Below are 13,007 nucleotides of genomic sequence, written 5' to 3' on the forward strand. Positions count from 1 at the left end.
AGATAGACCCTTTTCCACCCTCACTCCCCTCCCACTTCAGAGGAATGAAGAGCTGGTCTCAGCAAGCTGCCATCCCTGCTCTAACAGGTAAAAGCCAGGTCCCCAGGGCTTTCCAGATGCTTGATCCAACTTTTCAGGTACTTTATCAGCACCCCCACCTCAGAGTCTCCTCCATCCAACCCAGCTCCACAGCCCAGCTGCCCCTCTAGGGTCTGCTCCATGGAGGAGGAAGAGCCTAGGGACCCCTCAGCTCCCTGACTGTGACTGGAGGGCTTCCTCAGTGCTCCCCAGTGGAGAGCAGAGCTTTCTCCAGACAGGTCATTGTTGCTTAAACTCCCAACGCTTGCTGGGGTGGGGCCAGGTGGCAAGGAGCTCGCCAACAGGAACAACCTGGAGGTTATGGGCTAGTCTATGGGAATGAGCACAGGCCCCGCTGCTGTATCTGGGTTCCCTGCAGGGCAGCTGATCTGCTCTGAAGTCTGGATGCTGGACTTTGTGTGCCCATAAAGGAGCATGCAGGAACAGTAGAAAGGTCTGACCACCTTGTTTCAGCTGTGCCATAGAGTCTGGACATACTTCATTTCTACCACACTGATCACAGTTTTAGAGAGAGTAGAACAAAACTGGTGTGGTGCCCAGGAACTGTTCTTGCTTCTAGGGACCAAATGCATGATCAGGCATGTTGAGCCACTTCACACCAGAAGCTTCTGGTGCTGTGGAGGAGCCTCAAGGTTCCCCTAAAACATTCCCAACAAGAAATGAATCTCGGAACCAGGAAGCTTGCTGAAGGGATGTTTCCTGATCTTGCAGCAGGCCGATTTCACCGGGGTGCCCCAGACAGGGGCAGGTGTTGTCCCTCCACCTGCCCCTGATGAATCCAGAGCCCAATGGAAAACCCAGGTATGTGAGACCAGTGACTGCTAACTCTAGTCCTCAAGGGATCAGGGACAGCTGCTCCTTCCCATCTCCTCGCCTCTATGTCATGCCCATGAGCTGCCTTCCTCCTTGTGCCATTTTAACTCAGAAATGGCCATGATCCAGAGACTCCAAAATGAATCTCAGAATCGAGCAGCTAGCTGCAGAGATTTCTTCAGACACTATTTAAAATTTTAGAATTCCAGGGCGTGCAGCCACTTTTGTGGCCATTTGACTTCTCATGCTATTCATAATAAGCTATACAAAATAAAGTATCAGTCTGATAGGCAGGCTTGAGAGGTGGTGGTGGTAAGCTTAGAAATAACGGTGTTGGGATGGTGTAATGGTGGTGGGATTGAAATATTGAATGTAATCCATTATTGTGAATAACTTTATGAAAATAAAATTTAAAAAATTATTTTGCGTACCAAATAAAATTTAAAAAAATATTTTGCGTACCAAAAAAAAACCACCGCATTCCTGACAGGAACTACCTGTGATTTTGAACTCTCTCCAAATAGGCAGAAAGTAACAGAGCACCAAAGGCTATATAGATCCTGAACTATCAGGGATAAAGAAAACTGCAGGTTCAGGACACCATGCTCAGTTCCAGAAGTCGAGACAGGACAGACAAGGAAAGGTTAAGGACCTTGCTGTTTGTCTTAGTGTAAATAAAACACCAAGAGAGGACACATGTTCTCTGGATAACACAAGTTGTTGCATCCCTAATACAGTTATCAGAACCTTCGTGCTTGGGTTGCATTACACAGTGCATAAAATCTCTACTCCACAATCCCAAATTTGGGGTTCTCTGCCAGCAGTGAGAGGGTTTTTTCCAGGCTTGCGTTCTCAATAAAATTCTTTGAGAACCTCACTTAAAATCTGCGTATCTGCTGTTACCTAGTACAAGGGAGTAGAAAGAAGCTCATTGTTCATCAACCATTGAAGGAATTGCCAGATGTAGCCCTTCTGCACATGGAATACGATTCTGTAGTTAACGTTTGAACTGTGGACATGAGCTGATGTAGGTGGTCCAGGAAAAGCTGTTCTCAGTGAAAGAGGCCACAGAACGCTAGATGGCCAGGTTCTGGGAATCTAGAGGAAGAAAGGAATATGGGGTTCAAGACTCAAGGATCAATGGGGAGAGAAAGGGTGATGGCTGAGTGGAGGAGGTTATGGACACCTTCTGAGGATACGAGCTCTATTTTAAAGTGTGGTGAAATTGTTTTAAAAGGTAATTTGGAGCTGAAGAAGTAGTACAGCTGATGGGGAGGTTGCTTTGAACATGGCCAACCTGGATTTGATTCCTGGCACTCCATATGGTCCCCTGAGCCCAGAAAGGAGTACTTCCTGGGCAGAGCCAGAGTAAGCTCCAGGAACCATTTTGTGTGACACTAAAACAAATCAAATTGAATGTTGAGAATTGGGAAAATTGTATACACATTAAGGTGCTTGTGTTGCATGTGCACAGCCCTCGTTCTACTGATGTCTAGCACCACGTTGTCCCCTGAGCTATACCAGGAGTGAGTCCTAGAGCAAGGAGCTCTGTAGTGCAGTCACTGTTGGGTGTGACCCACGAACTTAGAGAAGAAATAGAAAGAGTCTGTCTCCCACATCTGTGAGAGCTCCTTTGTGTTGCTCTCTCCCATGCTGTGATTTTTCCCAGCGTGTTGCCCTCAATCTTTGATGTGCTTTTTGATGCACTCCAAGGAAAAGGCAGCAAACGTGAGCCACGGCTATGTCCACAGAATTGGGTGGGTCTGGTGAAACTGAGCACATCTCCCAATGGGTAGGGAGGACTCCTCCCTGCTCCAGGGAGCACAATGTCTCACAGGACCCAAACCCTGTAACGCCCTTACCTGTTTTCATCTCAGGATTGTCCAAGGAGCATGAGCGACAGGAGATACCAAGAGTGTTTTCAATGAAATGAAATTTATTAACTATTTACACAATGACACAAAGGGGTTGCTCCAGCACAACCCCACCACTGGGCCCGCCAAATTATACAGAGAAGTCCTAGCTGGATGAAGATCAGGTGGAAGACAAGGCTGCTAGGGGCAGCCAGGCTCCGGAGGGAGCCCCCCGGTGACCTACTGGATGCTGTACCCATCCTGTACTGTACTCCTCTGGGCTACAGCAGGCTGGAACCTTCTCTTTGGGGGCAGGGAAGGGCCCACCAGCTCTACAGTCAAGGCTGAGTCCCCAGACAGCCTGGGGTGCTCCCCAGGGAAGGGGTTCTTCTCACTAGTGCCCAGTCCTGCGCTCCCACACAGAGGACGCTTCCTGGAAGGGGCAGTAGCAGGGGCAGCAGGATTGCAGGCCCTTCTTTGAGTGGGTTGGGTCTGAGAAACCCCCCAGGCCCTCGGGCAGCGGGGGCCAGTGTCTGAGCCAGGGCTCATGGGGAAGCCCCAGGGCAGGAGGCTGTGTTGAGAGGCCTGGAGGAAGGCCAGGCAGGGCAGCTCCTCCTCCTCCTCACTGGAGCCCTCTGCAGCCCCATGTGGCCCCTGGCCAGGAGGGGCCTCTCCCAGAATGAGGGAGACCCTGCTGTCCAGAGTAGGGGCAGCGAGGCGGGGACAGGGGGCCTGTTCTGCCTGAAGGGATGGGGATTCCAGGCTCCCCAAAGAGAGGACAGAGGCTCGAGGTGCCATCCCAGTGGCCTCAGCCTGCACAGGCCTTGAGGCGTGTCCAAAGTCAGTCTCAGAGGGGCAGGATTCAGCGCTGGCCCCTGGCTTATGGCCCCAGGTAGGAGTTGGGTTGCAGTGACCTGCGGCACTCTCAGATGGACTTGAGTCCTTTGGAGTCAGCTGGTGTTGGGGACAAGCCTTCTGGACCTCCTTGTCCAGCGCAGTCTGTAGACGCTTTTCCACAATCTGAAGGGAGGAATGAGATTGTGGGCATGTGGGGGTGCAGGGAGGGACAGAGAGTGACCGCGACTCCTCCCAGAGTAGAAAACCCAGATCTCTGTCCCACTAAGGGCCCTCACCCCCACCAACCTTTCCCTCACCCCATATTCACGTCCTCATCTTCCCTGAGGACTCAAAGGGTGGCCTCTGGCCATGGCCTGGGCAGGGAGGGCACCAAGTGACTAGGCCCCAGTGCTAGGCGCCCCTCCCTGACTCATGACCCACCTGCTGCTCTGAGTGCCCTGGGACCTGTCCCCTGTGTCCCCTGCAGGGACTCTTTTCCAGCAATCACATGCAAAATGCCTCCTGTTTGCCGTGGGCAGCTACCCATTGCCTTACAGGAAACACTCACATTATTCCCCTGGGTCCTGCATGGATCCCAGAGACCTATGTGCCTCACCTGTGTGTGGGTGAGTCCTTCCTCCTCCTCGAGCTCCTCAGCCAGGTCCAGGAGATCCAGCTGGGATTCTGGGGAGAGCAGGTGCGCCAGGAAGCTGGGGTGAATGACTGCCTCGACCTGGGAGGGGAAAGCGGGTGTGAGGGTTCTCATACGGACTAGTAAGGAATTAAGATACAAACACACCCGTTCTCAGCACAGTGCAGGGTCTTGGACGGTTGCACATAGTCTCTGTCATGTACACACATGACACAAAGACACACACTCTTCCACCTCTAGGCACATGTACATGTATCCACACGTTTCTGCGCAGAGCCCACACAGTACACAGATGGAAACACACAGATGTTCACACATCCACCAAACCCAGAAATTCACAAACTAGGCCCAATGTTGTTTGTACACAGGGAAACACATGTGCACACATACACACAAACACAAGTAGAAATATGTCACTACCAAGCCCTGGACAAAAGCAACCCTGCGCCCTCCAAACCCTACAGCACCGCCCAAAACCCACCTTGGTGACAAAGGCCTCCTGGGAGCACAGCTCGTACACATAGCTCAGGAGCCCCGGGTCAGGGCAGGTCCCGGCCTCCTCCTGCTGCTCCTTCATGCCCGCTACCCTTCGGCCAAGGGGCGCCCCGCAGACTGTATCGGGGGCCTTTAGCTGCTCGTCCATGATATCCATGTTCTCCTGCATGGTCTCAGAGGGGATCTCCTTGGGGGCCTTGGTTTTGGGGGCCCGCTGTGATTTGTGCATCTTGGGGCAGGCTGCCCGAGCCCGGGGTCTGGATTTCTTAGGGACACAGGCTGAGGAGGAAGAAGGGGAGTGGGACGTGAGGGGACCCCGCGTCCATTGCCCTTAGACACACAGCACTGAGCACAGAAATGGGGACGGATACCTGTGGGAAGTGTCAGGTCAAGTGTGTGTCCACATCTGTGTGTAATAGAATCCCATAACTGCGTGAGGGATGAGGGGACCCTCAAAGGGAGGAGGGGTCAACCGTGTCGCCAGGGTCTCCAAACCCACTTCAAAGGTGAGTCTGAAGCCCTCAGGCAGTGTGCTGTGTTCAGGGAGAGGGAGAAACCCAGGAACAGAGGGCCGCTGAGCATAGGCCTGGGTGTCCCCGGGAGAGTGAAGGCTCCCTGGCAGGTCAGGAACCCTAGCACCTTCCTGGACCTATGAAAATTAGCTGGGGAACAGGGTCGGTACCTGGCTGCTGGCCTAGCGGTGGGCCTGGAAACCCCTGAGGCTCAGGCCTGGGTGGGGCAGGGGTTGGCAGGCCCTGTACTCCGTTCATCCACTGCAGCTTCTGCGCTTCCATCTCTTCCTCAGCCTCAAACTCCATGAACCTGGTATGGGGAGCACAGACCCCATTGAGTTGGGCTGGTCTGGACCACACTGGATGAGGCAGGGACAGGGAACACTCACGGCCAAGAGCTCAGGAGGGTGGAGAATGGGTGGGCACAGACCCCAGCGCCCCCATTTATTCCCCAAAGGAGCATTTTGAGGGTCACAGAAAATAAGGGACTGTGACCCTCAGACTGTGGTCAGGAGCCCCAGAGTGGGGTGGGGAGAAGTGTCCCGGCCCCAGGAGGGACAAGGTTCCACAGGGAAAGGGCCTCTCGGGGATGCCAAGGACGCCTTGGCCATCTGGGAGCAGCCCCTGAAGGCCAGTCCCGCAGCCAGCCCCAACCCCCACTCTCTGCCCAGGACTGACTTACTTGGCAGCCATGTCGTAGTAGATCATGCGGTCAAAATTGCTCGTGCCCTCCCATTCCCGCAGGGCCCGGCGCAGGCCTTCCTCCAGGCTCATGGTGGGCTTCAGGCGGGCCAGGGTGCGCAGAACCGGGCTGCAAGGACAGGCTCGGTCAGGGTCTGTATCTGCCAGGAGCCCCCCGCTGCCCTACACCCATGCCAAGACCCCCGATGGTGGCCTGGTCTCCCCGCGCAGAGTTGACTCTACCTCCCACACCCCTGCTCAGTGGCCATGCTGGTGTGATCCTTCAGCTCTGGGGATACGTCATGAGATGCCAAGGCCGAGCAGTCATGGCCTGTCTGAACCCTGGTGCATCTGTGATGTGTCTGGTCTTAGGAACAGAAAGTCTGTCCTACCGACCACAGGTTGGGACCAACCCTGATGAGCAGACTGAGTTGAAGCTTTAGGGCATGACTGGTCACTATGGGATTTGAGCCGAAACCCCGGGGTGACATTCCTGAGGTCACGCTGTCATGGACCCTACCCTGGGGGTCACCCCTGTCCCTTCCTGTTAAGCTCCCATTAGGTCTAGGACACCCAAGGGACTTACATGAGGAAGCAGGAAACAGCCTCAGTGTCCGGAGTCTGAGGAAGGTACCTCCGGGTCAGGGCCTTGAATTTCTGCCAGCGCCGAAAGTTCTCGTAGACGCTACTGGGGCTGCTGGAGGTTTCAGGTGATGCCTGGTTCCGGGTGTTGGCGGGACCACTCTCCCCACAAACCCACTGGGGCAGTGGTCCACCACTGGATGGGAGGATGATGGGAACCACCTGGGCCACTGGCAGTGGAGCCTGAGGAGGATGGTCTCCTGTCCCAGCCTGGGTGACAGTAGTAGCTGGGGTCGGCATAACGGTCTCTGGCACAGATGACACCAAGTAGACGGGTGCAGGATGCCCATTCACGGCAGATGGAACTTCTGGGCCCCCCCAGTTGAGTGAAGCCTGTGTCAGGATGACAGGCTGGTTCTGGGCTGATTCCACAAGCCCCACCTCAGGGCTGACCTGGATGATGACCTTGCAAGGTTCAGGAACGCGGGGACCATGGCTTGCAGCTCCTGTCATCACAGGCACCATGGGGAAAGGTGACAGTACCAGAGGGTTGCCAGGAGCAATGGCCGAGGTCACCAGAGGGGGCATCTGGATGGGCTCCCAGGGTGGTGGCTGGGGGAGCCCTGGATTGAGAAAGGGCAAGACCCGGAAAGCAGAGCCGGAGACCCCAAGATTCATGGTCATCTCTGGGAGCAGCACAGGAGACACTGTGGAATGGAGGGAGGGGAGTGAGAGGGAGACGGTGTGGGGGGGGGAGCAAGGCCTCACAGGCCGAACCATCTCTAGATCAGGCCCTTTGAAAGGAATGAGGTGGTGTGCCCTGTCTCAGCCCTGAGTCCCGGGCACAGGCCATCCCTCCCCTCAAGCTGGGTTATACTTCTTGGAATCCTAAGGCTAGGGTTCTTGTGTTCTGGGAGAGTTTCATCAGGGATGGCAGCAGGTGTGGAAATGGCCAGAGATTTCACCAGTCAGACACTTGGGGATGTTTCCAGAGTTCTGGAGCTGCTGATCATGTTAGATTGAAAATTGGTAACATCTTCTAAATAATCTAAGACTTTATCCCAGAGACAGATACAGGATAATTAACATCAGGCACAAACCAGGTGCCAGGAAAGAAAATTGTCTGCCACCATCGTTACTCAGGTGGAATTCACACAGAGACTCACACTAGAGACGACCCAGAGCCTGTGCGCATCATGCTCAGGACAGAGGCCCTGATGTCTCCAACTGCTCTGACGATGCTCTTTCTGCCTCAGTACACTCCAACTCTCCTCAAGGAACAGACCTTCACAGACTTTTCTCAGGAACACCCCACATATCACACACACACACACACACAGAAACACACCTCATTCTCACAAACTCACACATAGACTCACACATCCATTTATTCCTTGTCTGTGAGGGAAGTATCCAATTCTCAATCAATCTTCACCTCAGAGCTGAAATGCTTGCTGGGCCTGCACCATGAGATGCCAGACCATGGAAGAACAAACTTCACCAAAATGAGAACAATCCAGAGTAACTCAGGAATCTGAGTCGTAACTACGCTGAAGTCACCTGTCTCCCAACCTGCTGACCCAAGACAGCTGCTGGGCTCAGCCAGCAGAGAGTTTAAGTCTGTAGAAGTGTCAGGCTCTGACTGTGGCAGTTAGTCACTTGCAGCCCAGCTCTGGGGAGGACTCATCATGGCAGAATTACACACAGACAGCCTCACTCAACAAGGTTCAGGCTGGACCATCTGTGCTGAGCTGTCCACATCAGGTTGAGCTCAGCCCAAGTCTAATTACTTCTAAACTTATTCTAGAGCACAGGAGATATGGACTCAGCATGCCTGGGTCTTTCCTGTGCCACCACAAAAAAGTCCTTCCAGACACATGACAAATGGCCCTGTTCCCCCATCCACCAGCAGGACATTCACATATAAAGCAGCCATATGCCTGCTGCCTCCCTCTGTCCATACCAATGACCTTCCCCCAGGTAATTTGACACACCTCCAACGATGCCCTCCCAGACCCCTCAGGTTCTCCTGGGCTCCCTTTGCTGTACAGGTGAGCTATCTATGGAGCCCAGGTCTTTCTCCTCGTTCACCCACTCAAAACATGGTGTTCCCAGTCAGGGTGACTATGAACCCAAAGGATTTCAGGGTGACAGTGACTTTCTCACATACACAGACACTCTCACAGGCTTACCTCCTCCTGAAGCCATCGCCATAGACGTGGCCAGAGGTCACTGCAGTTTATCAGCCTTCACAACGGCAAAACTCAGGACCAGGATCTGCGAGTGAACTGCTCACGCAGACGCTCAGGATCCGAGTGGGTGAGGGTGAAGTTTGAATTCAAACCTCAGAATCTTGGGCCCAAGACATTCTGCAGTGGGGGAGGGGAGGGCCAGGTGGGCCTGGCTGGGGAAACATTCCATGAAGGGCTCTGATTGGACGGCCAGAACCAGAACTTTCCTTCAAACTGCTCAATGGCAGAGCAGCTCACATGGCCTCTTCCAGCCACTTAGACAAAGTTTCCCAATTCTCAGCACACATGTTGGCTTGGTCTTCGCTGTATCTCAATACTTTATCCACCAGTCTAGTTGTGTGCCCCTCAAATCTCTCTCCTTCCTCTCTTCCTGTGGACCTCCTTCAACAGAGTCTACGCTTTCTTTGCAATATTCAGTCATTTGTGACTTGTGAACCCATGGAGGTCAAAAATTAAAAGGAGTTTTCCCAAGCAAACGCAGTGGGTTTTGCTTTTTTGTTTGTTTGTTTTGCTAATCCTTCATTAGGGTCCAATCCCTAGGAATGAAAGTAATGTAGAATTGTCTAACATGTTTGACTAGCTTTTTCAAAGTTTCTTTCTACTGGAAGCTCTTATCCCTCATGGAATAGCTATGAAGTTTCATGTTAAAACAGCTACGAAGCTCAAACTTACTTCTTTGCATTTGCAGTACATTTTATGGATGATTTGCCTCCTAAATATAATGTTGAGTCGAGGAATATCTTTAGTGGTTCAAAGATAAGTTTTGCCAGAGGCTCAATGATGTGTTTTTAATGCATGGCTGGGTGTTCCCTTCAACTTCGCCTTGTAATACAATGCTCTCTCCCACACCAAACTGGTTTTCTGTTGTTAACATATTTCTAGACATGTACTATGAACTGAAACCCCTAAGGATCTCATTTTTATGAACTCATAACTGATTTCCACTCTGGTTAAAAGTACATGTACGTTCTACCAGCTGGCATGTGTATTGATTTTTTTATATTGGTCAAACGGCTTCTCTCTTGTTCAGGAGACTCCATCCACACAGCATGAACTTCTGCAGTCTCTAACTGAATCCTTCTTATGCCTGAAAAGCCACCAATCTCGTGCATGACTGGCCGACATTTGCACCACTGCAGCCTGTAGGTGCGCGCGCATTGGGGCTGTCCTGGCTCAGTTCTAAGCAGTTAGAGGTAACGGACACGCACGCGCACCTGCATCTCTCGCGGGGTCTGCAACTGCCAACGTCCTACAAGCTATGGGTGTAATGACTCCTCTTTGGGATAGTCGCACCCATGCCTATGTCAGGCTAAACAGAGGGGTATGTGGCACTTTCCAGCTGTCTGGGGGAGCGTCTCCTCCAGGCTGTGGCAGCGCCGCACACCTGCGCCAGATCGGTTCCGGATCTGGACGCTGAGACCTAGGGTGGTAAAGGACTCCTGGGACCATTCAGACTGCTACTTGAGGTCGGAGTGAATGTGCAGCGGGGGAGGGCCATTGCCTTGCATATGCCAACCTGGCTTCCATCCTCTTCATCCCAGATGGTACCCTGAGTACCGCCAGAGTAATTCCTGAGTGCAAAGGAATTCCTCAGCACAGCCAGTGTGGCTTCAAACCAAAACAAAAGAATCCCAAAATACAACAGCAATAAAACAGCAGGAGCAAACAAAGCCCTACTAACATGTGGACCTTTTGTGTAGGATGCAAAAGCAAACACAAAGTTTTTCCTTATTGATAACTTTAGCCCTTGAACATGACAAAAGTCAGGTCACTCCTAAATGGGGAAAATGGGAAGCTCTGACATACATAGAAAATACATACTTAGAAAAACTTCATCTTTGTTTCCCAAAGCGTTTTAGAAACCAACAATTAGGTTCCATCACTATTCCCTCGTCAATAAATGAAACAGTTTTCTTGACTTAAAATATTGAAACAATCATAATCTGACATCCAATTTTTGCGCAATTGGTAGCCTGGTTGGCAGGAGATGCAAGAATTAAGCAAATATCGACAGACATATGTAAGGTTCAGTTGAGCTTACAAAATTGACAGTGAAACTATGTTTTTGTATATTGTAATACCTTAAAAACCTCTTAAATGTGTGTTCATTATCTGTAGTATTTTAGGACAAGACACTTCATTTATTGAGACCAGGTAGAGGTGTCCAGCCATTGTCAGCTCACAAGTACATGGGTGTAATGCTGCAATCGCAGATCTGTTTGAGTTTAACCATGGTGATTACCAGTTCCAAGAAAGCAGTAGGATGGCCAGATGACAGAGACAGGGATTTCAAATTGTTTACTTCAGGAAGCAGCTAGTGAAATTTTGGGCCCAGCAGAGCAAGCTGAGCTTGATGACCCATTAAATATGAGGAACCTGTGGTAGTTGTGGTGGTGTTGGTGGTTCTGGTATCATGGTTACACTAATTCAGTTTCCTTCATCCCACGAAGAATTTGTTAGGATGAGAAATATCTGCTTTAGAAAGGGGAGAGCAAAGAGCAATTGGAAAGAATCTTAAGAAATTCCAGAGCGAAGGAGGATGGTGTACTGGGCAGACAAGGCAGCAGCTTATTGAGTGTGTCCAATCTCTCCTGGGAGTAGCGAGTCATGGAAGCTCTTATGGATTCTTTCCCAGGGAACAGAATGAGGGGTGTTCTTCAACCTGAGTTGTGAAGGTCCAGTGTTGATGTGTTTGCAAAGTTAGGCACATGTGTAGTGGTCATGGGATGTGTTTTTCTGCATGTTATATGTGCATCGCACAACTAAGGTCATATATGTTGTCATCAGTAACTCTCCACCTGGGTGCCTTTCCCCACCATTGTCCTCAGATCACTTTCAGTCTGCTTCTTCCTTGACTGAGGTTTTGTTTTGTAATCAAAAGTCAAGACATCTTTTCATTCAGGAGTTTTTAATTACTTTCCTTTGTTTATATAGCACGCTGAGATCCTACAATATTTGTCCTTTCTCTGAATTCTTTTGCTTGTCAGGATGCCCTCCATCCACCCAATTTGCAGGAGTCTGCAAGATTTTACCTTTTCTTGTAGCTGAGTAGTGTTCTGTTGTGCATGTTTATACTACAACTTTCTCTGTTTGTGTGTTCATTTGGGGTTTTCCTGAGTATTGTACTTAGCATGGCAGTGAATATAGGAGTGCATATATCATTTTGATTTTTCTATTAAGGGGTTTTGGTGGGAACATGCAAATGTGAAATCACTAGGTCTTTTGGAACCTATATTCTTGCTCCACTACCCAACTGCCGCCACACTCCATGCTGCTTTCCACACACTTGGGCTGAGCCTCACATACGAGCAAACATATTCCTGGCCACATCCCTATCCATCATTACCACACCATATTTGATGGGTTTCAGACAGTAGGCAACAAATGATAAGTAAAGTAAGTAAAGGCCCTCCCGTTGATCATCGATTTGCTCGAGCCGGCCCAGTAACGTCTCCAATGGACACTTTGTTGTTACTGTGTTTGGCATATTGAATACATCCTGGGTAACTTGCCAGGCTCTGCCGTGCAGGCGAGATACTCTCGGTAGCTTGCCAGGCTCTCCGAGAGGGGTGGAGGAATCGAACTCAGGTCGGCCATGTTGGCTGCCTGCAAGGCAAATACCCTACCGCTGTGCTATCGCTCCAGCCCACAAGTAAATATATAAATATTACATATATTACATTTATATATTATACAAATATGTATTATATTTATATAATTCAGAGAGTCCGGTAATCTACTGAGAATATCCTGCCCACACTCCAACTTAGGCTATTCATCTTTGGATATTTTTTTCTTGTCAATTTTGTGTATTCTTCCAGAACTAAGTGCTGAATTGGCTAAGTTTTCCTTTCATTTGAGAATTTTCTTATTTCTTAGTTTTAATTTTATTTTTATATAGTAGTTCACAATATTTGATTATATTTTATATTTGATCACCAATCCCAACACCATTACACATTCCCACTACCATATTTCGGATGTTTTCATCCCAAACCCCAACCCCTACCCCATAGCAGAATGAAAATAATTTATTTTGCATTATTTGTTACTAATAAAATGCTAAAAATGCTCCAAAATGTTTCTTAAGAGAAAAGTGTGTGAAGATTGTTGTATTTCACGCTTTAACCACTAAACCCTTCTATAAGAGATTATGAGCATGTTGTTAAAGGTTCAGTCCTTTGTGCATAGATATTGGACTGGAGCAATAGCACAGCCCTAGGGTGTTTGC

General features: G+C 50.2%; 1 protein-coding gene across 1 annotated transcript; it reads right to left on the bottom strand.

The window, feature by feature from the left end:
• Nucleotides 1-4,233: 4,233 nt before the first annotated feature.
• Nucleotides 4,234-8,732, bottom strand: LOC130031234 (NUT family member 2G-like; the record flags this gene model as incomplete). Its single annotated transcript, XM_056122496.1, has 6 exons — nucleotides 8,709-8,732; nucleotides 6,529-6,746; nucleotides 5,944-6,072; nucleotides 5,439-5,571; nucleotides 4,736-4,963; nucleotides 4,234-4,335 (listed from the first exon to the last, which is right to left on the bottom strand). Coding segments are annotated over exons 1-6 (834 nt in total), but the record flags the coding sequence as incomplete, so codon positions are not given.
• Nucleotides 8,733-13,007: the final 4,275 nt, after the last annotated feature.

This window comes from Sorex fumeus, unplaced genomic scaffold (genome assembly GCF_029834395.1).
Source record: "Sorex fumeus unplaced genomic scaffold, SorFum_2.1 ptg000046l, whole genome shotgun sequence".
Classification (NCBI taxonomy): Eukaryota; Metazoa; Chordata; class Mammalia; order Eulipotyphla; family Soricidae; genus Sorex; species Sorex fumeus.